This window comes from Megalops cyprinoides, chromosome 10 (genome assembly GCF_013368585.1).
Source record: "Megalops cyprinoides isolate fMegCyp1 chromosome 10, fMegCyp1.pri, whole genome shotgun sequence".
Classification (NCBI taxonomy): Eukaryota; Metazoa; Chordata; class Actinopteri; order Elopiformes; family Megalopidae; genus Megalops; species Megalops cyprinoides.
The window spans coordinates 16,412,618-16,438,019 of record NC_050592.1 but is presented as its reverse complement, the minus strand read 5'-3'; the positions used below and the strand labels follow the sequence as shown (position 1 = coordinate 16,438,019).

General features: G+C 39.5%; 1 protein-coding gene across 3 annotated transcripts; it reads left to right on the top strand.

Moving 5' to 3' along the window:
* The first annotated feature begins 346 nt into the window (after window positions 1-346).
* On the top strand, window positions 347-24,961 carry LOC118784568 (insulin-like growth factor 2 mRNA-binding protein 3). Of its 3 annotated transcripts, XM_036538866.1 has the most exons (16): window positions 347-997; window positions 2,082-2,142; window positions 10,094-10,142; window positions 13,005-13,056; window positions 13,157-13,220; window positions 15,002-15,283; window positions 15,780-15,914; window positions 18,736-18,858; window positions 18,947-19,082; window positions 19,377-19,508; window positions 19,682-19,747; window positions 22,543-22,662; window positions 22,784-22,858; window positions 23,140-23,271; window positions 23,886-23,999; window positions 24,258-24,961. In XM_036538866.1, exons 1-16 carry the CDS (start codon window positions 823-825, stop codon window positions 24,354-24,356), a joined length of 1,815 nt encoding a protein of 604 aa, XP_036394759.1. In that variant the 5' UTR covers window positions 347-822; the 3' UTR covers window positions 24,357-24,961. The 3 variants fall into 3 exon arrangements, with proteins under 3 accessions (XP_036394759.1, XP_036394761.1, XP_036394760.1); XM_036538868.1 differs by lacking the exon at window positions 19,682-19,747 and having other exon boundaries at window positions 22,546-22,662; XM_036538867.1 differs by lacking the exon at window positions 19,682-19,747.
* The last annotated feature ends 441 nt before the right edge of the window (window positions 24,962-25,402 follow it).

Here is a 25,402-nt window from a genome sequence, read left to right as displayed (position 1 = left end):
ATGGGCGATTTTGTTGCATTATAATGTATGATTTTAATAACATTTCCAGTGATTTGTAAATTGATATAGCAGGCCGCTTAATACAACCATAACAGTAGTACGATACATATCATACGGAACACAGATTTAAGTCAACATTTACCATTCTTGCATAATTTGCGCAAAGCTACACTTGACCCCTGATTGCGAGTATACAATGCCGTTTTACTATACTAGCCAACAGCCAATTGAAAAGCGAGACACAAAGAAAGACACTCCAATTTGATCACGGAGGATGACACAAAATCCCTTTAGCGTACATAGGTTTCCCCAACACCCCTCCCCCTTCACTCGGTCGCTACTCTTGTTCCCATGCCATTTTCCCAAACCAGTGTTAAATTCCATTATTGAACCGAGGAACTGGGAATCCACACGTGATAGCTGAATTCGTAGTTTGAACCTTGGCTTATTCATAAAACAGGAACACCCGAGTGTTTTTTTCCCTCTCTATTTTATTCGGAGGCGGCGCCAGCATTAACGTGTGTGACATTTTCACTGCCTATCTGCCAAACGGGTTCTGGGGAAGACAAAAAACTATTTTCTCTCCTCCCTTTTCGCCAAGTCCGCCATCCTAAAAGAAAAAAGGCTGTAAAATCATCTAGTCAAGTTGCTATTTTTTAGCGCGACAGACCTTCCGAGTAGGCTGTACACCGAGCCTATAAATATAAACAAAACAGTGCAGGCTACTAGCCTGTGTACCGTGGAAGTGCGTTTCACTAAAAGACCGGACATCTGAAACAAAATTCTTTCTGCAAGACTGGCATTTTTTCTGTGCAAAGCGCCATGAATAAGCTTTATATTGGCAACTTGAGCGAGGAAGCGAGCTCGGTGGAGTTGGAAAGTATCTTCGAAGAGTGGAAGATCCCTATCAATGGCCCATTTCTTGTTAAAACTGGTTATGCGTTTGTAGATTGTCCAGATGAAAAGTGGGCTATGAAGGCCATTGATGCTCTCTCAGGTAAGACATATTAAGGAAACTAGAGTAGAATTTGGATTTAAATGATGTATCGACTTCACTTAGGTTATTTCGTATCGTAATATGCCAGTATACCCTCGTCTATAAATCAGCACATGATCGGGGGTTATAGTGGCGTGGTGTAACTAGCTAAGCTTTTTTTCTCCCTTCGCGTATGGCCACTTGACTTCACTCGGACGCTGTCTGTTGTGCTGTCAAGTAAGAAGTTATTTTCAAGATAACTTAAAAACGAATTTGGTCGTGCAAGACGTAAACATTACTTTTTAAGAAGCAATATGCTGTGTCGACTCCATTTCCATTTCCACTGCGCATGGAGATGCAAGGCCAGTGAACGCTGCATCTATCGATGTGACTGTGTAAAGTGTGATTTAAATAATTGTACAAATGCTTTGGTAGCTTGTTACGTTTTGTCTGTTGAGTTCTTGTCCAGTGTATGGCACATTCAAATCTATAGCAAAGGATGAAGAAAGCATGATTTTTTTCGAGGTTATATTTTCCGTGAAAGATTTGCAATACAGGCATGAGACATTTAGTGTTTTCACTTTATTTTCACTATCGCCGTAATTGCTAGAAACGTGGTCTATTAAATGAGTGATTTTTTCATTTGTGTATTGAAGATTCACCAAATGATAGATGCATAGCTTACAAAAATATTTGAAAAAACAATCTCTTAAAAAGATGGATATTCAGTAATTAGTAAATAACTGAACAAATAAATTGTAAAGGAAGAAATGTCACGCCATATGTCGCTATATGAAAAATACTCTTTCTTGGTTAGTAGGAATTTTGCGCGGGACAATTGGTACAAGAGCTAGGCCTGTGTTTCTATTTGAGATTTGTATCTAAATGAGAGATGATAAATGTGATTGGTATACATATTGTTATTAGTCGTTCTACCAGTATGTAATTACAAATCTTGCATACCTTTGGTTTTAAGGACACCATGTTAACCTAAACTTTATAGAGAGATCAGTTTTTCTTTATATATAATCTACGCTCAAAGACACTGTCACAAAAACATAAACACTGACCCACAGTATTTTCATTATTTTTTTTTCGCCCTCAGGTAAAGTAGAACTCCATGGAAAACTCATAGAAGTGGAATATTCAGTACCGAAAAGACAAAGGTAAAAAAATCTTTTATTTTAATCAAATTTTAGGTCTGATTTTGGTAATGTGCAGCTGTGTTTTACAGCGCGAAAGACAAGGGCCCAATGTAAAAAAAAAAAAGCTATTTATCCATTCATACGCACCCTGACACTGTCTGTTTTTTCCCCCCACATTGCAATAGTTTAACGCAGAGGTTATAAATCGAGGCCTTGTGCCTAAGCGGGAAAAGAAGGAGCCAGTTTGGTGTTGAGCACGTGGACGGCATAAAATAAAATGGCTTGCCTGTTTGGCGTATCTAAATGTGTTGGTGTTGTGGTTCGAAATGGAACATGGACTTCAATAGAATGCCTATTAGTAATTTACACTCATTTCATTTGCTATATAAGTATTCGGGGTGCGCAGCTACATTGTGATAGGCAAAAAACCCAGTGTATGCATTTTTTTTTAAGTAATACCGTATGCTACCTACATTTATGCGTAAAACGGCAGTGGATTAGATTGTAGTTTCCTTTTACGGTATTGTGTGTCCATCCCGCACAGTGTGAATTAATTTGTATTCATTGTGATTCATTGTAATGCAACGAAATGGACTCTAGTTTGTGTTTGGGCCTAGTCTGAATATCTAGTGGAGGCCTTTGCAGTTCTGTAGTGGAGTGGGTTAGCAAGATTATTTTTGGTGTTGTCCCCATCAGTCTTCTGAACGAACCAACATCCAGAATTTTATGCAAACCCTTAACACTGAGTTTTTTTTTTTCTTGAAGCAAAATGGCCTCAGAATAACATGCAATGAGCAAAATGGCAACAGTTTGCAGTCATTGGTTGTTAGTTATGCGCAAACCCAGGGGCATGTAGTAAATAGTGGTGTCATGAAAAAATTTGAATTTTCACAGCTGATATTCTGAGGTTTTAAAGGTACTATTTTTCTGTTTGTCTTAAACAAATTATTGAGTCAGTAGTTAGACAGATTTGTAGATTATCTTGTACAGTGGTGTCAGAATATGTTTAAAAATATTTTTACACTCCTCAGTGTATCTTAAGTTTAAATTCTATAGAGGGACTCATAACTTATTTGAAGAACTCTTATTTAGAGTATAAGTATTTATGCAAGAAAAAATGAAAAGCAAAACCTTGTATTTATTAAATGATGCAACATTCATTAAGATACATTTAAAATATTTGGTACAGCTAAATGTTTGAATGAGAAGGTTGCTCTACATTTTATGTGTTCCTGTTTGAAGAATAATAAAAAAGTCACATACCTCTGTATTCAAGAATGTTCACAATGTATGCAAATACAGGTTTCCAAATTTACATAATAATGTATCTACACTGAAAACAAGTTGGTCAGTTTCATGGTTTTTAAATAATTAACACAATCACTTTTCATGTTAAGATTTTAAAAGAAAATCTGTCCAAACCCCATGCATACATTGGTAGTGTCATGTGGTAGATTTGTTCACACAGGCAACGGGCCTGAATACGACTTGTGCATTGCTGATCCTTGAAACCTCTGTGTAGCTCCTACCTTCAAGGGTGCATTTAGGTGGGTGGTATTTCTGTTAAATGAGTTCACAGAAAGATAGAAATGTAAAACACACCCCATTGAAAGTACGCTTGATTTGTGGAAATGTCGTCCCTGCGTTGCTCTGACTGGGGGCGGGGGGTTGGGAGGTGCTCCCCATTTGCTGCCCTTACCCTTTTAACACAAGGGAAAAGGTTAGTAACTGATGGCATAATGTCAGAGCCGTGGCTCCCAGGAGCTGATGGGAGTAGGGCGCTCTCACTGTATTACAGCAAATGGAATTCTTCGGCCTCGCCATTTCAGGCCTGTTGTGGTTCAGTCATTTTGCTGCCTATAGGGATTAGTGGTGTCAGTCAGCTGAGGCTCCTCCCATCCAGCTCAGCTCAACCTTTGACCCACTGGGGAAATGAAGGTAGCGAGGTTGGAGCTCTGCAGCCATGTTTCAGCCATGCAGTGGAACAGGAATTTGTAGTGGGTTGGGCCTCTTCATAATCTGCTGTGCAAAAGAGGGTGTGGGTACTGTTGAAGGAGGAGGGGTGATGCATACATCACCAACGTTTTTCTCTCTCTCTCTCCCCCCCCTCCCCGAGTAGCCATAGGAGCAGGGTTACTGCTGGTGTTCCATAGGGAGTCTCTTAAACATAGCGTATGATTCACTACATCTATATCTGACTTCATTCCTGAAATATTTCCTTGGGAGTCGTGTGTTCCTTGGAAAGTCATTGCGAATGGAAGATTATTCTCTTCCCACATCCTGCTGGGTAAACAGACTCCTGCAGTCCATATTGTCATATAAATACAGAGTTAAAAATGTTTTAAATGTACCTAATACATGCCAAGCAGCCCACAATTTCTGTGTTTTTCGGTCAGATTCACTAAGTCATAAGAAGGCTTTGTGTAACATATTAACAGGGGGGAGGGTGAGTGTTGGAGGGGGTTGGCGGTGTCAGAGTGCTGTATGTTGCTCTCTGTGAATCCGTAGGATCTGAGGAAAAATCCTGCGGCCCCTGTCTCTGCTCCGTTTTGGGGGAGCCAGATGACTTCCTGATGACCTGTGGACCCACGTGGCCATGACAGGATGCCTCTGTACCCGTGCGGACAGACACTCGTAGGGGCGTTGCCTCGTTCTGTCAGACTGAAAGCGGTTGTGTTTACGTTACGTTTTTAGGACAGTTTGGGTTGCAGTTCATAAGTGTTTTCCAGATTGCCATTCGGACTTTTAAAGGTGTAAATAAGCTAAAGATACTTAAAAGAAGAAACAAATGTGTGTTGCTTAAAAAAAAAAGAAGCTCGCTCGCACCCCCATGCCTGGCATGTCAGAGACCTCCAGCTGGATACAGATATTCACAGCAGTGTAAAGACGTCCCTGAAGGAGGGTTTTCTAGTCATGTGTGCCTTAGTTTTCCCCCCTATTCACATGGCCTGAACTTGTGTTCATTTTTGCTGTCTGTTGTGGAAATATAAATATTATGGTGTCTAAACAGACGAAAGTGATTCAATTCTATTTAATTTATTATTCATTCATTCAATTCTTTATTGTCCCAGTGGGCAGTTTGGCATGCGGACAGAATCTTGTATAAAAACACACGTATAATATACTAAAATACAGGAATACTAAAATGTGTGGTTGTGAAAATATGAATTGCAGAAATTCAATACATAAATAAATATAAAATGCAGTAAAAACACAAAAAAATACTAGTGACAGAATACATATTGCAAATGATTGCAAATGTACATTGTCAGTGTATAAAGTATAAATGTTTTTGGTTTTGAATCGTAATGTTGAGCCTTTTGAAGGAGTGAGCTAATTTAGCGATGTAAAGTGTGATTCCCCTTATTTTTGAGAGACATGGGGGAAGTCTGGAGCGGGTCAGGCTGTGTGTGTCAGTGCTGCTCTGTCTGATCAGGCCTCGGAGGCCTGTGTAAACTGTTCTAAAGGTTTTTCTTGTATTTGTTTCTGGAACGTTTTAGGATGAATTAACCATTCTTCATGACTCTAATTTATTTACTTTAGGTCATCATTCTTAAAGGAGGTTCAGTGAGAATCGCAGATTCTCTGCATGTTTAGGGTAATTTGTGATTATTCATAGAGTAATTTTTGATAGAACAAAGGAAATCTACTTTTGACTCTATAACTTGCAAAAATCAAATCAACATTTTCGCCGTTCACATATGTGTATCTACACATGTTTTGCTAATAAATTCAATTATTGCAGTACAGAAAGGTCACAACCTTTCAATGAAACAAAAATGACACAATCCTGCATTGCCTTTTACATCATATTGTGAGTTTGGGAAGAGTAATTGCAAGAGTCTATACTTTTGTTGCAGTTGAAGCAAATATTCACACTGTATCGTAAATGTGTTAATTTTTGTTACAGGTGTAGCGAATTGCCACGTACAGATGTGTGTGCTTGACCCTTATTTTGCAAATGGCTGACAGCTTGGTCGCAGTGGCGAAAATGCCTTAATATCAAAGGCATTTGAAACACAAAATTCCAATTTATTCAACAAACATACATACCTTACTTAAGATGTGGTAAATGAATGTATTGTAATGCAGTAACACCCACAGTTTAATTGTAGATAGTGCTGTGATTCCTGCTACCTTGGGTCCAACAAATGAATGTCACTCGCATGCTGCACTGAAGTCTACACTTTCGTCTTGATTTCACATGGTTTTGATGTTGCCTGTACTAGCCTGAACAAATGCATCGCTTCACTTTTTATTTCTCCTGATTCTCCCCACCTTAAGGTCTGTATTTTAGTAGCTGGACAAGTAGATTGATTTCATCTTTTACCCAGGACAGCCACTTGCTTTGACATTAGATGTCTGTTTGGATGGCATAGTTGCCTAATCACTGCCATTTGTTTGGAAAAATGAAGGGGAAAGCGAGATGGGCCATTTATTTAAAAGTGAGAGTTGTAAACCTAATTATTGTCTGGCTTTGTGTAATGTAAACAAAAAACCTTCTTTTTTCCAAAAAGCAAGTGCATTTATACTGTTTTGAATTGTTTCTTAAGATTTTTACATAAAAATCTCATACATTTTTACAAAAAAAAAAAAAATTCTCAGAGGTGTGTTACTGTGGTTCTACTGCTCGTATGCTGATAATGTAGCTTGTTGCAGGTTTTGTGTCTTGGGCTCTGCATATGTGTGTGCCTTTTTTTTTCGGGAGGGCCCCCATCCTTTTCTGTGATCTGTCTGTCACTGGGGGACAAGCTGCCTTGACTGCAGTAACCAGACCCCTTCCCCCACTCCCGCAGGGCAGAGAAAGTTCTCATTCCATGGGGCACCTTCCTCCCCAAAGCCAGGGGAATTCAGACTGCAGAACCCGGGAAAACGTCATTGTCCCCCCTGCCGGACTTGGGGGCTCTCTCTGAGGTTGCTTGTGGAGGGAAGAGGGGGAGGGGGCTGAAATGTCAGGAATGCAGGATTTCCTGGAGGGATGATTTAAGCTCTTTGTTCTATAGGTTAATCTTGGCAGACAAGTTCAGTTTTTTTCTTTCCGGGTTCCTTTGATACAGTGTCTTTAGGTGCAGGACCTAATGCAGTGTAGAAAAGTTAGATTGTGTGACTACATTCAACATAGTGTAAAAAGTAGTAAAGAATGGTATCTGTGTGTTAGTGTGGATAGGAGGTGATTTATTAGTGAGCTGATATAAAGACAATATTTTCAACCACTTTGGCCTCTGTCAGGTTAGAGGGCAGAAATGAACAGTTAACCCAAATAGCAAATTGGCAAAAAAAAATTAAAATGGAAGATTATACCAATTAGATCATTGGTGAATTAGTCATTCTGTTTTTTTCTCTGTGTGTGTCAATTCTGAAATAGAGGAAATGACATACAGGTTAATATATCGGTGAAGAACAATGTATTTATATTATTAGTATTTGCAAAAAATGGAGTAACCCAGGATGAATCCAGGTTTATCTGTCCTAGTGACAGGGCTTAAATTTTATCTGACAACATTGTATGGTCATCATTTAGCTAAAGTTAGAAACCACTCTTTTTTATGTAAAAATATGTATTTAAAAATATGCATTTACATTTGTTTGAATACTCATAGAATTTCTCTAAAAAATAAGTGTAAATCTGCTAAAATATTGACAAGGCAGTTAATCTAGAAATGTTTCTCCTTGTTTGAAGCAGGCAAATGAACAAATTAATTTAAAATACCCAAGCCATCGTTGAAACATGACTGCCTTCCTTCAGGTGGTAATACTGGGTACATATCTGTTTGAAAAAATAATGCCTAACTTGTCTGCATAGTAGTGCTCTTAGTGAGGAAAACAACCTACATGTCACATAAAATGGCACATTTTTATGCATGTCAAGGGTTCACAGATTACGGGTTACATACTAAGGACTTCAGCCTTTAAAACTCACTGACACAAATGTCAGCTTTTGCTGTTTGGCTGGGTTGTTGACCATGGTGGACATTTTAAAGAATGAGAATAATCTCTTAATTGCTATTTGGTACCGATGCCATAAAGTAAACGTACATTATACATAACCATTATTAGTAGCACTTTTGTAGAAACAGTTGAAGTATTACAGACCATTAAAGTCCAGAAATGTGTATCTAGAAATAGCCTATAGATAATCAAATTGTAGAATTAAACTTACTGTTTCTGAGTGTTTTTCCAAAACTCTAACCACAAATCTTAGAATGGAAACCGTAAGTTCTGTTTGAAAGTTGAAATTTGTTTGATTGCTGTGCAAAATGTAGGCCGATTTTTTTTTTTTTTTTTTTTTTTCTTCTTCAGTTCCTGTTTCCTTTTCTTTACCCCTTTTGCACATTCACAGAAATTAAGAGTGCATTAAAATGTAACAACTGGAAAATATTCAGACACACTTCTTGTAAAAAATGCAAATGTATAAGTTGAAACAGTCATCTTTATTGGCTTTGTACACTGCATTTCATTGGCTTTGTACCTGTACTCTGCACAATGACAAAGTTGAGTCTAATCTAATCTAATATCTTATGTTATGTTAAAAGTCAAAACTAACAGACTGCTCTGTTTATAATGGACATGTAATATAATCACCCTTTCCTTGGTACAAACTTCATTTATGGTAAGATGCATGGACCATTGCTTATGTCTGCCTTGCTGCTTCTTACTGTTGTCAGGCTATCCTTTTTTATTATTTTCGGGGGCAAAATTGATGGAAGGGTGACCCCCTAATTCAATCAGTATATACACCCCTTCCTTTTATAGTTTTATGTAAAACAATTAAACAGTGCTGCTTCTTTAACAGTGCTCCCATAATATGCTAGTTGCCATGCAGTACATTTTACAGAAGTGCAAACTATTTGATTCCATTTTGAAATGCCCTTCTGCAATTCTGCCTCTGTTACACTAGAGGGCAGGCCCATGTTACACTGAAACTTACTAATGTTGTTTTTCCTTTTATTTATGAATGCCCCCTGATCTTGCACTTGACATAGCCCACCTTTTGTCTTGCTGTTTAGTGTTTGGCAGATAGGAGTTGCGTGAAGACTAGGAAAATGACACTCAGCCTGGTATCCTGACCCACCTTAGCTCTTCAAATATGGCAGGGTGTATTTCTACTGAAGCTGCTGACCCTGGAACATCTTGAAAGTCCTCCTGACTTTTAGGTTTCATTTGTGTATGAAATGTTCTCAAATATTTTATGGCTGCTTACCAGCTTATGATGAAGGAAGAATTCTGTGATTTTCCTTGTTTTGGTAAGACCACAACAAAAATGTTGCTGTGAATGATGCTGAATATATATAGAGCAGGCATATAGCTTGGGAGAAAGTGGGTTTTTTTTTTTTTGTTTCCATAGGTGTGAAACATCAGTCACGTGGAGAGATTGAATTTAGGGCTTTTACTTGTATGTTGTTGGTGTTTATTTTCGTGCATGTCAAGGATTTGTAAACTCGTTTATCAGGAAAAAAATTTTTTGGAGTAATGAAAAATGACACATTAAGTGAACTTAGCATTCAAACTTTGTCATGAAGTTGTAAAAAAAAAAAAGAACAAAGTATGAACAGGCAGAACTGAATGGAATGTGGAGTTGGAGGTAATTGGTTCTACATACCATGTAGCACATAAGAACAATTCATGAGGTTTTCCATGTATTGCTTTAGAGTCTGATACTGTACAAATTAGCTAGGTGTGTGCATCGAAGCAGATTTTCCGCCTGTGGCATTTTTACACAGTATAAACATGCTAACGTCTAAGTGACTTGCCTGGGCTTGGGACAAACCTACTATCATATCTAAGGCTAGCCAGTATCCTGTTGAACTGGTTAAATCTACTGCTGAAATACCTCCAGCTCACCTGAAGTGTATATATCTTAAAAATGTTTTAGGTTATTAATAAATGTGCCTAGAGACTGCTGTATACACACACTGTTATTAAGTACACTGTATATGTAGCATAGTATCTAACATAGGCTGTTGCTTCTCAGGAACAGCAAGCTGCAGATCCGGAATGTCCCCCCTCACTTGCCGTGGGAGGTAAGTTCAGACCGTTTTTGTTCTTTCTTTGGGGAGCACTTTATTAGTATTACACTCAAATTCCATAGCAGGAAAGCCAATGTTTTCAGCATGCAGTCTTCTATGTAAAGGTTAGGAGAGACCGTTTTCCCCTCTCATTCCTCATAAGTTCCAGGTTATGATGTTTTGGAAGCTGAAGGTTGACACAAATACCCCTTTTCCACTAGCGTACCAGACCGTGAAATTCAGGAAAAGTCTTGGATCGCCTGTGTCTCCACTTTGTGGCAGTCCCTATTAACTTCTACCAGAAAGCTTTTCAGATGAATTTTAAACTCCAGGTACACATACAGCCATGTTAAATGATTATTGTAATGTAATCAAGACATTTTTCAGGACAGCTCTATGGGGTGTTTTGAGGTATAAAACTCCACTCCAAAGTTAAATTGAGATGTTCTATGATATCTAATAGATAAATGCATATTAGATGCATCTTGTTAGCCTAGACCTTTACCAGCTCCTCTGTGTGATGGCACAAGCTGACAGCACTAGAGGTTTTCATTAGGGTTAACAAAGAATGATCACTTAAGAGATTGCTCTAGTCAGTTAAAGATACCAGGACTCATGTATAAAAACAGCTTGTGAGGATATTTGGGTAGGATTTGTGCATGTTATAGATTTTGTTGTTAATATATTGTGAACACACCATGAGTCATTTGATATTGACCTTTTACTTCTCTGATAGGTTTCTTGGTTCTGATGCAAACCCAAAATTCCCCTCAAATTCTAGAACAATGTGGAATGCTTGAAAATAGGGGCTGATTAGAAATTCGCTCATTTTTTGATCTATGTTAGTATACCTGGTTCTCCAGGTAGCTCTGAAGGGGTTGGATGTGGTGGCAGTAATTATTTAAGTTATGTGTAATTATTTAAGTTATAATTACAGTAATTACAATTACAAATTGAAATAAATAATCCATACTTCAGATATCTTGAATAATAAGGTTGTCCTCTCTATCTAGATAGGTTTGCAAGGCATATCTAGATAACCATCCCACAGTAGGAATCTTATCAGGCTAGCCAAGATTAACGATCACTGTGAGACAAATCAGACGATTCAGAATGTAAATAATATAGTATACATCTGTGGAAGTTTGCTGATGTTGACATAAACAATATATAGACCTATACAAATCTTCACTCTTTCAATAAAAGCATGTTTTATTTCTACAGCTTCTTTGTTTATTGAAAAATATACAGTCTGAAAATTCTGCAAGTTTATTAAAGAATTTATTTACAATAGAATTAAAATGGTTTCTCTTGGTAGTGACAAATTAAATATATGCAGTTCTTAACATGTTAATTGGCAAAAAAGTAATAATTTCAAAGTGATTTCTGAAGTTATTCAAATTCACCATAAATGGGTGTTTATGGGGTGGGTCAAACTTGATTGCACCATCTCATCTATTTAGTACACAGTGTGTAAAGCTCCAGTGTGTTTTCTTTTCTTCATCATATTGCATAGTCATGTAGACCTGTGAAACCAGTTTGTTGTATGCTGATGCCTCTGCAATAACTGAAATTGAAATGGTCCTCTTGAGGTTTTCACATGACATTATAGGGGTCACCAAATGTTGCAGACAAAAGTATTGATGAATGCATGTGAAGAAAACCAATGGCATAGTGATAAATTTTAGGAAGAGCCAAGACTGTGATTGTGTGGGGACCAGCTTTTGCTGTGGTCATTGAAAGTAGGTTCAGTATTTCTCTTATTGAAAACATGATATTGTGCCTCCAAATTCTGCTCACACAGTTAGCTAGCTTGCAAAGTAATAACTTGTATGTTTTTTGTATGTTGTATGTTTGTAGGCTAGCTACCTGAAGCATTTCTGTAACCTGAGTGATTTTCTTTTCAGAAGTAATGAGTACTTCTCTCTAGGATCATGTGGTGAAAGTATTGCAAACCCATAAGTATTAGCCCTAGATCAGCCTTTTAATTATGGTTAAAGTACAGTTTCTTAATACGTTTGCTACGACACCACCTTAGCAATTGTGCAATATTTAAGCATTAATATTTGTAACCACAAACAAAAGTAATTGCTTTCTTCATTATACATCAAGTCTCAGTGCTCTTGAAATTTAGGGTCTGTATCTTTTATGTATGTTAAACTACACTTTCAGTTGAGGCAAATCCCAGTTTTCCAAACCTGATTTTGTACTTTGTAAATGACCATAGTCCATATCGTGGACTTTGTGAGTCCAGCAAGAGAAAGTCGGATTCATCGGTCGTGTCCAGTTGGGAGCAGTAAATTGGGGAACAGTTCATTTGTGGATGCACTTGGCATGACTTCATTTTTCTTGTTGTTTCCCTGTTAGGAAAAAAATTGTGACTTTGATTGGACTGGACAGAGTGGCAATGGGACAAGTTAAACCTTTATTGTTAAACATTGGTAAATAAACTGAAATATGAATCATTCATGGTATTGGCACTAGCAAATACCACCAAACTTATATTCGGATCAGCACAAAGAGGATGTGAACCAAGGAATAAACCAGTCAGTCAAAGAATCATGGTAGAGGTCTCTAAGGCTGCTCTGGGACAAATTCCCTCTGTAAAAACTGCTGTACAAATAAAACTTATTTGAACCAGGAGAGTACATATTGTCAAGCTACTCCATCTGCCTTGTTTAGTAGGCTAAAAGACAATATCAGTATAGATGCAGTTTTATTTTTTTTATTTTCTTTTTGATGTCCCTGACGGCAATCTGTATGGACTAGTGAAGTTTGGGGTGCATTTCGATGACAGTGTAATTGTCCTGCACAGCCAGTGTAATGATGTAACTTTGTTTACCTTCTGTCTCTCTCCCTCCCTCCCTGTCCTTTCAGGTATTGGATGGCTTGCTGGCTCAGTACGGCACTGTAGAGAACTGTGAACAAGGTGTGTTCAGTTACAGTGCATGTTAATAGCCCTCTGCTATCTGAAACGGACCTGGTTTTGTTGGATGTGTGTCAACATTCATTGATTTCTTTGCTTACAGTGAACACTGAGACAGAGACGGCGGTTGTCAATGTTAAATATGCCACAAAGGAGCAGGCCCGACAGTGAGTGTGCACCTCAAAAAACACACACTTGCGCACACTCTTATTTACTCAAGACTGAGCTGCGACAGGCAATCTTACAGGCTATCTGTTGTACACTTTTGTAAAAAGTGTACAGTTGAATCCTATCTGTCTTATTCAGACATACCAGTCTTGATCCAGCCCGGTGACCTGCAGATTGATTTTGTGTATTTTAATTGGTGATAAATTCTCAGGCAAATCTAACCAATAACTAATACTGACACCATTGCTCTCTACTATATGTACAGTCTATCAGTTTGTCAGGAAATGTAGGAAGACTGGAAAATATAGTTTATTTCAGTTGTATGCAATTGTGTGACCATGCAAAGAAGTTGACTGCTGTAAAAACATGGTGCTTGCTTGCATGCGATGGGACTGTAAGCATATAAGAGGTCTGATTTAGATCTCTCAGGCTGTTGTGGTTTTAATGTGAGGCAGTTCTGTCTGAAAAGGATATCTTTTTTGCATCAAATATGACTTTTCATGTAGATACTGATTACTATAGGTATGTACATTAGGGTTTGGCTGATAGCCGATAATATCAGACATTGGGATATTTGAAGATATTGCTGTTATGATTTTCATAATCTTAGCATTAAAAACGTTTAATTTAAGTATGTGTATATATTTAACAGTGGTCTACAGTCAACTTGTACATTTATTGTGAGACAAAGCTGAACTATTAGTAAAAAGGACATTCTTTGACATTAACAAGAATGGTTAACCATGTTAAACCTGTAGCCATTTGGAAATTTCTTAGGCTCAAACGTAAAGAAAGAGGAGAGTCAACTGTCATTAAACAAATTACCAATAAGGAAAGATAAATGAGTGAATATGGCAAATCTTCATTCTTGTTTGTAAGTTCACCATCCTGCTCAGTTCACACAAATGGGGTTGGGTACAACAGTGAAAGATGCTTCATCGGTAATGCAGATGTGTGGGCCAGATCCACGCCTTATGGTTAATTAAAGTTTTATTTGTAAGATTCATTGTTTGTTTTGTCAGATTAGGCTAGCATTAATGCTAATAATGTATCAATTTAGTGATAATTTAAAATGAAATGTTGTCATCTTGCAATAATATCATGACAATGCCCCCTGCAACAATATTGTGCATCATAGTTTTATTCAAAAAAAAAAATTGAAATTTATGTCAGATATATTCCAGTTTATATTAAAATTCAATTTAAAGGCATGAACTGGCAACCAGTGGCAGGATTGTCAACATCAAGGCAATCCATTATTTTACATTACATTTTCTTAGGAGACAGTCTCATCCAGAGCAACTTGTATAGCTCATAATTTTTCTGTCATCCATTTATACAGCGACATATTTACTGATGTCATTCTGGGTTAAGTACCTTGCCCAAGGGTACAACAGCAGTGGCCAACCAGCAACCTTTGGGATACAAGCCCTCAAGTTTCTCACCACACTGCTGCTTAACTAAGTAAATAATTCATGCACGTTTGCCTTGACATGCTCACAGACATGGTTGTCCATAACTTTATTCTGTAAAACCAGTTTGGCTGCCACACCATGTCACCTACAACAGTTTTGTAAATCAAGAGTTTTGGCTAGTTTGTGCTTGAGAGAGATGTTTTTTGCCAGGTTGAAACAGAAGGAATCTAGCCAGTGACATTTGCAAACACAAATCTGTCAGGTTTTGTGTATTTGGATGCATTCAGGATTTCATATGGTATGAGGAAATGTGCAGTCTGACAGTTGGTATCCAACATGAGCACAACCTGCACTTACTCACGCAGGGCAATGGAGAAACTGAACGGGCACCAGATGGAGGACTACACCCTGAAGGTGACCTACATCCCGGATGAGACTGCCCAGCAGGACGCTCCCCACACCGGGCGGCGAGGGGGTCCGGCCCGTGGGTCTCCCCGGCTCGGCTCCCCAGGTGCGGCGTCTGGTGCACGCCCCAAGCTGCAGCCGGATGTTCCGCTACGGATGCTGGTCCCCTCCCAGTTTGTGGGAGCGATCATCGGCAAGGAGGGGGCCACCATCCGCAACATCACCAAACAGACACAGTCTAAGTATGTACACTCCAGTTGGATACATTCCTAAAACACTGCAAAAAACGTTTTCCAGACTTGATTCTATTCAAACTTCCCTCTGGTTTCAGTGCCCTTCAAAAAGTTTAATTACTTATTTATATTTAAGCATTTAATATCTACATGATGGTGTAGGTTTGATGGTTCTGCATCTTAAAAATGTTTTCACTGTTGAGATGATAAAAGCAGAATTATTTTCCCTGAAAAAATATATTTTGCCGGGTTTACAGGATTTACTTAACATGGTGGTACACTGATTCGTGTTAAACTTACCTAGTCTGCTGTGTAGTATAATTTTGCTGCTGTTACATTTTTTTAGTAATTACATATGTTTTGCTATCCAGGATTTACTTAAAGAATTCCAAAGTTAATATATGGTAACAAAATTTATTTTATGGTTGCAAAGCTATATTTAAATCTGTATGTGCAGGTGTAAAATACATTAACAGTACATTAACATACATTAATCCTGTACCAGAATTGATATTCACCGGAAGGAAAATGCAGGTGCATCCGAGAAGCCCATCACTGTGCACTCCACGCCAGAAGGCTGCTCGGCTGCCTGTAAGACCATCATGGAAATCATCCAGAAGGAGGCACAAGACACCAACTAGTGAGTTCACATTAATTCACAACCCCTCGTAACAAAATATGGCTATTTGAACAGCCATCTCTCCCCCAGACTGATTTATCAATTAATCAGTGGCCATCATAGTTGAACAGAACCATGTTTTTATACCCCCAGTCCACGGACTGGACATGATGCTGACTATTCCTTGAGCACCCCTTTCCTGGCATGTTCCTTGCGATCAAAAATGTTACGCTAACTGGCTGTAGGGTAATTTTACGGCTAATATATACCATAATGTCAATTTGTTTAAGAAAAACCCTCACAGACAGTATTATGTTGATTGTTATGGCAACGCAAGCTCATGCAGGCTGCCTTAGTTCATAGGGAGACAAAGTTCAGCTGGATTAAAACACACAGTATTTGACAGCTAGTTCGATGACCAGCAAGCGAATGTCATGTCCTTCGTACAATGACCTCCTCAGCTATATTTTGGATCACAGCAAAGATAAATGAAGGGAAAGTGTTCATATCCTGTTAAAGAAATAAATATGTCATTATTTGATCGGCTGTAATACAGTAGTAATGTGCTTCAGTACTAGGCCTGTATTGCACTTGTACCTATCCACAGAATGATAGTTTGTTTATTTAGATAAGTGGATAAAGTGCATGGTTACCAAATTGCTGGGTGGAAGTTCATAGGGAGAGAGACAGACAGAACCAGAGAGACATGGTAGACAGGTTTAAAGAACAATTGCTGGCAAATACATCTATAAGGAGGGTTCTGTTTTTTGTTGCATGTTTGGGTGGTGCCTAAAAATTCAAGTAGGAGCGCACGAACTCTCCAGTTCTTTTTTTTTTTTTTTTTTTTTTTTTTGTTTCCACAAGAGGGAGTAAACTTAAACTTAACAGTTCTCAAACTTGTTAACAGTAACTGTTAACAGTAGCTGTAACTGATGTAACCCTTCTGGATAAGAGTGTCTGCTAAATGCCAATAATTTAAAGTAGTGTAGCTGTAAGGCTTTTTTTCCCTGCTTGATTTCCAGTCAGTGGAATAGATATCAGAAGCATGTTTTGAGAATGATCCTTGTAGAAATACTTAAGAAATGGAAGTTTCGAACAAAACACTGTGAAGGACATTCTCACCACTTGCATTCCCAAGAAGTGGCTTAGTTGAACATAGCAATTCCCAAACAGTTGGGGGAAAAAAACGGTTGCTTTAACGAGTTTGCATGCACTGTATTTCTTTAGTTTGGTAGAAGATAAATATGTGCACAACTCTCTAAAGAAAAAAATGAATGGTTTGCTCACCTGGATAACGTCCTTGCACACCTTTCCTATTTAAACAGCGGCATGTTCTTAACACAGCACTGAATGAAATGTAGAGCTACTTTCACCTCCAGTTCTGCTAAAATGCCCATTATCTGTATGGTACTTTTACATTTCTTTCTAAATTCCTTTGTTACGCTCCTGGGAAAGTATCTTCATTTTTTTCCATAGCGCTAGATCCAGCTAGACCATCTCCACTCCAGCAGCATGGACATCACTAGTCTAACAGTAGCAGTACCCACCGCTGTTGTCTCAGCATTTGCCCGCGGTCCAGCTGTTCTACTGGATAATGGAGTCAAAGAACATTACCAGCGAAGTGGACTCTTTCATACCCCAGCAAGCAGGCAGTAAAGCCTAACACAAGTAAACGCTAACACAACATGACTTTAAATAATTGCATTCTCAGAGGAGGGAAAATGTAAGCATTACAGTCAGCCAGTTCATGCCCCTGCATATCATAGAACAGGTGCTCCTATCCACCATGATTTGATAATGGGCTTTTTGACGCGTCGGTAGTACAGTTGTTCAGAGAGTACGTTCCCAAAATCTCAAGATGTGAGGTGGGGAATGTGAGAAATACAGAGTAGTGTAGGGACAGGTAACCTTTTTGCAGGTATAATTTAGTCAAGTATAATGTATAGAATATTGCAGTCCACATGTGTGTCTGCTGGCATTCTCATCCTATTGCTAACCTTTATATTGATATGGAAAGAAAATACTGGGTTGTATGCTTGTCTGTTTCTGTGTGAAAAGTAATGTTCTAGCGCAGTTCTCACAACAAAAATAACACTGACACCTGTGTAGATACTAATAAAGATTGATAAGAGAAAATGAAGATGACAGTGAAAAAACATTCCTACAGCTGCTCTGCCTCCCCCTCTTAATTTGTTTGCTGCCGGGCTATATATGTCTCTGTTTTGAAAAGCTATATGAGGAAAAATGTGACCAATAAGAAGGCAGATAGGTTGCGATACAATAATTTGTGGGAAAAGTACTTGATTTACTGAAAAGTGTTGTGTGGTTATCTGAAGCGCTGTTAAATATTGGAAAGCAAAGTCAAAGATAAAGTTTTGGGGCAGATGGTTACTGCCTTCTGAGTTTTATTTCTCTACACCAGAATGGTTGGAGTTGTTTATAATTATTTTGAATTTAAATTATGACCAACAGAATCTAAGGCTTTCATTTTTGCACAGAGAAACACTTACAAGAGAACATACAAGTTCATTATGTAAATCCTGATCCACATTTTGCAAGAGACAGATGGAAAGAAATGAGTTAGATGGTATTGAGGAAATCTAACTATGGCAGATTGTATAGTTTAAATTCTGCATATAGCTCACTGGTTGATTTATGCCGAAATTCATGGATGGTTTTAAGTAATTCGTAAAGTTCCTTTCTATTTGTAGAAAGTTAAGCTTTCTATAATGTTTTAGAAGCAGGCATTTTGTCATCTTTTGTAAGTTGATGTTTTGTCTAAGTTAGTAAGCTCTAACCATGGAAACAAGAGACCCTTAAAGTGTGTCCTAATTTGTTTCAGTACGGAAGACATTCCCCTGAAGATTCTCGCGCACAACAACTTCGTTGGCCGGTTGATCGGCAAAGAAGGAAAGAACCTGAAGAAGATCGAGCAGGACACGGACACGAAGATCACCATTTCCCCGTGCGTTTCACTCCACCCCTTGCCCTCCCCTGATGTCTGCGTGCTTGCTGGACCCAGAATGAGCATCTTTTCTCTTGTCTCCTCTCAGTCTGCAGGACCTCTCCCTGTACAACCCTGAGAGAACCATCACTGTGATGGGGTCCATCGAGGCATGTGCCAAGGCTGAGAGGGAAGTCATGAAGAAGATCAGAGAGTCTTACGAGAATGACATGGCAGCACTGAACGTACGTCTGTTGGTGTGAAATGGTGTTGTCTACAACTTGGTCCTACAGATCCGCAGTCCTGAAGGATTTTATAAATGCCTTCAGACCAGCTGACACCTGGAACAGGAGGGAATGTGATTTCCCCATCCCATCAGTAGCTACAGTTTAGGCAGTAAGACCTGGGAAGGAAATTCGGGACAGTTTTAGCTTGGCTGAACACGACAGTTTGCCACAAAAAGTTTTTCTTTCTTTTCTACTGGTGTTTCTTTCCCTGAGGTGGCATGTTCTTATTGGTTATTTCCTTCTCCTCTACAGCTCCAGTCAGACCTGATCCCAGGGCTGAACCTGAATGCGCTGGGTCTGTTCCCCTCCTCATCCCCAGTCATGGCTCCCTCCATGATGGCAGCCCCCGCTGTAGGAGGACAACCCGTACACTCAGCATTCACGGTGAGCGGCTCATCTCCTGACCGTCCTCTGCTCGGGCGTATACCTGGCCTATACCTGTATAGTGAATCTGTATGGGCCGTCTGGGAAGGGGGGGGGGTGTAGTATGTACCTCCCTCCTTTCTTTAGTGCTGTGAGGTTATGTAGGGAGTGTAATGTGTACCTTTTTCCTGTAGAGTGGCCCGTTTGGGATCGATGCGTTTTGGGCATCAGCAGTGTCGGTGGGCGGCCAGCCCCCTGGTGTAAGTGACCCTTCCCAGTGCGCTTTGCATGGCTCCGCCTGGCTGCTCACTGCTGTTGGATTATAGGGTTGCACTGATCATTGAAGCTCTCATCGTATCTCGTGTCTCAAATGGCCGTGCGCTTAGGAAAACTAGTTACATCAAGAATGTAATTACTCCAGTATAGCACTTTGCTACTCTGCATTTGTCTCAAATCATGTGAATAACGCATGTAAACTGCAATGTCCACCTCTGATCTGAACATGTACTGCATTTCCCAGATGCAGGGTGCAGATAAAGTGTAATTTAATCTTTATAAGTTACTGGCATAAATTTTGTATTCTTTTGGGTCCGTGATAGGCTTGCAGAATATTCACAGCTTGGTAAACAATATATTCTGTGGTAATTTTTCATTCACGCTATTGTTTCTCTGTAGCCATGCAAAAAAGAAAAAACATTTTCAGAAGGAAGAAATGGTTTTTCACTTGTAAAACAGTGCTAAATCCTAGCGATTATTGTATTCTGTGTTTTCTTCATTGTAGGATCAGCTCACTGAATTTGACCAGTTTTTAGCATTGCCATGAGAGTACTGTGTTTGTGTCTACCCAAATTAAAGGGGTGCAGTGATGTTTTATTTTTTCAGAGGTTCTTCAGGCTATGATTTCACTTGTTGCTTTCAGCCTTCTTTGCTTTATGAGTATTTTATGAGGCATGGACCACACCTACGCATTGTGCCTCTGGGCAACAATTATTACAAGAAATATGACTAACAGTCTGAAAAGTATTGCAGAAAGCAGGGAGGAGTGAAGGTGTGGTCCTTGATTTGCTTTTAATTTGCTCCTGAGACGCTGCACCTTTAAGGAATTTGCAGGTCTTTTGTAGGCATTTTTCTCCTGAAAGGTTGATATATTCTACAGGTTTTACCCTGTGCAATAAGAAGCGGTTGCATAAAAGCCTCACTCAAAAGCTAGCACCTCATCTCTCTGCTTGTCCTTGGTACTGGATGGGTTTAATAATTCTGGCCAGTTTGGCTGAATGCAACGACCTTTGCAGCCTCTTGTCAAATGCATAGTTTTGGCTTGAGTTGACTCTAAACAGCACCAGTGTAAAAAAAAAATGGACAATGAGGAACTGGCATGCAGAGACTTGTCAGGTGGGGATGGGATTGCGGTCATGTATACTGTACCCTTGTCTCTAGAAGGCCTCTCCTTTTGTAGCTCTGGCTGTCCTTATTTATGTGCATTGCTATAGGTGTGCAGCTTGCTTGTGCTGGCATTGCTTGGTTTCTGAATGGGTCACAGAGGTGGCAAGAATCTATGTTTAACATACACGTATGCAATTCTGATCTGCAGCAGTCTGCAGTGCACCATCCAATCAATAATTCTGCCAACTAAGCAGAGCTATTTCATGCAAAATGGAAGGCTTATAATATAACCTGGACTACAGTCTTGTGGTTTGTCATTCTTTAATTAATGTCTAAGTTTGAGAATAGTAGTGTAGACACACATGCAGAAATCAAACCTCCTAGATTGAATATATTGTGAAAGGTATTCATTTCAGCTGTTTGCATGTGTTTTTTTTTCCCCCTTTGGAATCGTGAATTATATATTAGTGTCATCTCAACTCGACAACCTCTGAACTCTCACTGAAGCCCTGAGGCAGGACAAACGCAGTCCTCCGACACACTGGTGTATAGTGAGCAGCTCTTTATCGCTCTACAAGTCACGTAGCGCACTGCACTCATTGGAGGAGAGGTTCTATTCCACTGACGTCTGAGCAGTTCATAGGTGCCTGGCGAAATGCGGCGTGCCTGAACATGGCTAGTTGAGCATGCCATGGCCGACCTGCCCACCCCCATCCCTGGTAGAATGACGCCAGTTTGTTCTGCTGCTGTGGACTCTGTTATTGTCGGCAGATGACACGGATAGAATCAAACGCGGGTCGAAGAAAAGCGAGGACCTTAACCACTGAACTACTCGGGAGCTTTTGTTTTTAAAAAATGTTTTAAGACAGTTTAAGACAGTGAATGCTTGTTTTAGTTTCAGATGGCCTCAGTTTACTTTAGCTCTTGCTTATCAGAATTGTAATTAATGTGTGAAAGAAATTTGTAGTTGGAGAAGTAAGAAAAGGGGCACTTTGCAACTGGTTTTTGTTCATATCTGCCTCTTTGATTAGCAATACAATTGCATTCATGGTGACTGACTTTAATTGTGTATTCAATGCTGTCCTAAATTTACTTGAGCTGCAAAAAGTAAAGCTTTTTTAGCTAGAACACATTTCTTTTGCTGTTCAATTACAGCTAATATAACAGTAAGTGTTATCAAATCCAAATTAAATATAAGTTCAATCAAACCTGCTTAATTGTGCCCAGTTGGAATTAAAAGCAGCGCACTGAGTGGTTCCTCAAGACCAGGACTGGGAAACACTGTTTTTTTTTTTTTTTTTTCTTCCTGTGTTTTAATTCTGATTAGACAGTTTGTCACAACATAGCTGTGTGAGTACAGCGCTCCTCTTTGTCTCTGCAGGTAAGGATGAATATTCATGAACAGGCATGCCTTGGACTGTGCTGTATATTGATTCTTAATAAATAGCAGCTACAGGGGTTCTGCACGCATCCGTCGTGATTAGAATCCAAACCCCTCGCCGTGGCTGAATCTTCCGAAGCACCTGCCGTCACCAGAGCTCTGACAGATGTAGAATGCAGGGCAGAGCTGTCTGTGAAAAGGGAGAGACCGATGCCATGCCATTGAAGAAGAATGGCTTTGGTTCTTTGTTCACAGCCGTCTAAAAGCAGCTCATCTCTCCTTGTCTCTCAGCAGCCACCAGAGTCAGAGACGGTCCATTTGTTCATCCCGGCACTGGCTGTTGGAGCCATCATTGGCAAACAGGGCCAGCACATCAAGCAGCTGTCGCGGTTTACCGGGGCGTCAATCAAGGTACTGCTGTCAGGGGTAGATTTTAATTTGGGCAGGGACTTGTCAGTGTTACATACTTAAGAAAATGTAAAAGGCTCTTTTAGAACATGTTATGGTCTGTTGATAAATTGTATGGTTCCAGATTGCTCCTGCTGATGGACCTGACACCAATCAGAGAATGGTGATCATTACAGGCCCGGCTGAGGCCCAGTTCAAGGTATGTCAGGTGACCTAATGATCCCTTTTATAGAGACATTCTCTCTGTTTTACAATTGGCAGCTGGTGTTGAACCTAACAATGATCGATAAAAGCAACATTACCTTAACCCACAGTGTGTGTATGGGGCTAAAAGATGATCTCGAAGAGCAGGCATGCTATTGATGACTAACAATGATCTGAAAGACCAGCGTTACACTGTGACAGAGTTCACTTGATGGTGTTGTGATGCTATTTTGGTAATGCAGTTCAAAGTTTCAAGGCATTTTTCCAACTCCACAGGCTCAGGGAAGGATATTTGGGAAGCTGAAAGAAGAGAACTTTTTTGGACCTAAGGAGGAAGTGAAGCTGGAAGCCCATATAAAAGTCCCGTCTTCTGCTGCAGGCAGGGTGATAGGCAAAGGTGGGAAAACGGTAAGTCTGTGTGCCACACAACAGCACAGGACTGGAGTGGCTAAAGCTCCTTCACTGTGTGAAACGGTTGCACGTCTCAGGTTCAGACCTTGAGGAGCTTCTCTTCTATTCTTGTTGATTCAAGTTGGAAGAACAAGTCCATTGTGAATGTTCTGAGGCTGCCCAGTACAGGCACGTACAATAGGAGAATATTCAAGACTACTCAAGAATACATCTCCTTTGTGGAAGTGAACATGGTGATATTGAACACTTCAGCACACTACCTCATGAGGGTAAACAAGTCAAAACAACATAAATAGAAAATTACCCACTTCTTTATAAATTTGCACTTAGTTGTATTATTTTTCAAAGAGGTTTACCTGAGGAAGCCCAGTCGGGTTGAAACGCATGCAGAAGTCACTGTAAAGAAGGGGGTAACTCACCTTTTTCTTAATGGCTGAGTGCTTCAAAGAAATCCATTTGTAACACTTGTGGGGCAGAGAAATAAAGTTCCCTAAAAACACTCTGACTATGCTGTGCTCCTCCTTTTTACATTCTGCTAATATATGAAGTTAAAAACTGAAACTACTCTGACAGCCGTGTTAACCTGTTCTTCTCTCTCTTCCCCCCAACAGGTGAATGAACTGCAGAACCTGTCCAGTGCAGAGGTGGTCGTCCCCAGAGACCAGACACCTGATGAGAATGACCAAGTCATCGTCAAAATCACTGGCCACTTCTATGCAAGCCAGGTAGGTGCTATTTTTACAGCATAATGCAGCAAGTAAAAAAATTGTCCCTGTGTAAATTAAGTGGGTCCTTTGGACTTGCATACATTTACATGCCAAATGCAATTTGGTTAATGACCTCATGATAAAATGTACTGTATGGTTACTACCCAGCATTCACTTAAGTGGAAGCTATTATCGTGTCAGTGGTGAGGCTGATAGTAATGTAACCTTGATGGTGTTGAACATATAATATTCAAACTTTCTTCTCCCTCTTTTTAGCTTGCTCAGCGGAAAATTCAGGAAATATTGTCCCAGGTACAGAGGCAACAGCAGCAAAAACCCACACCTGGGGGTCAGCCCCCCCAGAGGAGGAAATAGCTGGATTTAGGACACTACCTAGGCACATTGTGCACATTGACAGCAGACCAAAGAGGAAGTAAAGGCGGCTTTTCAATTGCTGTGATGATGACAGTGGAGCTCCCACACCCCCTCTCCACCTGTGGTGTACTGCCCTCTAGTGGTGGGTGCTTACCCCCAGCTAGCTTGGACTCATCCTGGCAAGCCACACTTTACTTCAGGACCTGGGGGGTAAAGGAATCCAAGACACCTTCACTGCCCTGCTGCTGTTATTTAATTGCCACTTCACTTTCCCAACAATTTTTTTTTCCCCTCTGAATGGTGTTTGATAAGTTAATTTCTTCTTAATATCCGTGGACTGTGGAAAAAAAGCATTTCTCTCATAGCTCCGTGTGTCAGGGTGGGGAAAGGGGTTCCAGGAAAGGGGGTGAGGGGCAGGGGACCTAGAGTACACAAGAGGTTACAGAAATGGAAAGGATCTTGTCATGGTATTGATAGTGGAATTTTATAAATTCAAGTGGAATTTTTTTTAATGTGCATAAGACCACTGTCAGAGTTACCTAGAGGGGCATGTTGAATGGTGTTGGCCAGGGAATACATTTTAATATGCTTTTTACTAAACTACCTCAGGCTTTAGTACCTCAGAACAAGAAAATTATGTGTATATGAGAAATGTTTGCTTTCTTTTGTGTTGTGGTATTTTTATATACTTTATAAAGCTAATATTTCTTGAGCGTTTTATTTTTATAAGAAAATTATAAATTTGATCAGCTAAACTCTTATTTTACATATGTACATGTAAAGAGCATGTATATAAAAGTATATGTGTACATGAGATATTTGGTAGGGATGAAAAGTTGTAGCACCATTGAGAGCAGTGCGTTCAATTGCTTCCATGTTCCTATGGTTCTTAAGCACCATCTTCTGGACAAGACATACTGCAACACTTAAACAAGTCAAAATATATGCCAACATTGCATTGCATGGCATTTTTGGGGTGTGCTTAGGAATTCCGATATTGGTTAAAAAATGTACTTGTTTTCAAGACAAAGGAGATAGGTAGTGAT

Excerpts from the sequence above, each read along its gene's own strand:
- LOC118784568 (XM_036538866.1), top strand. The coding sequence starts at position 823 with ATGAATAAGCTTTATATTGGCAACTTGAGCGAGGAAGCGAGCTCGGTG. Across the intron at positions 19,509-19,681 it reads CCGTACACTCAGCATTCACG|AGTGGCCCGTTTGGGATCGA; the intron begins GTGAGCGGCTCA and ends TTTTTCCTGTAG. Across the intron at positions 24,000-24,257 it reads GCCACTTCTATGCAAGCCAG|CTTGCTCAGCGGAAAATTCA; the intron begins GTAGGTGCTATT and ends CCCTCTTTTTAG.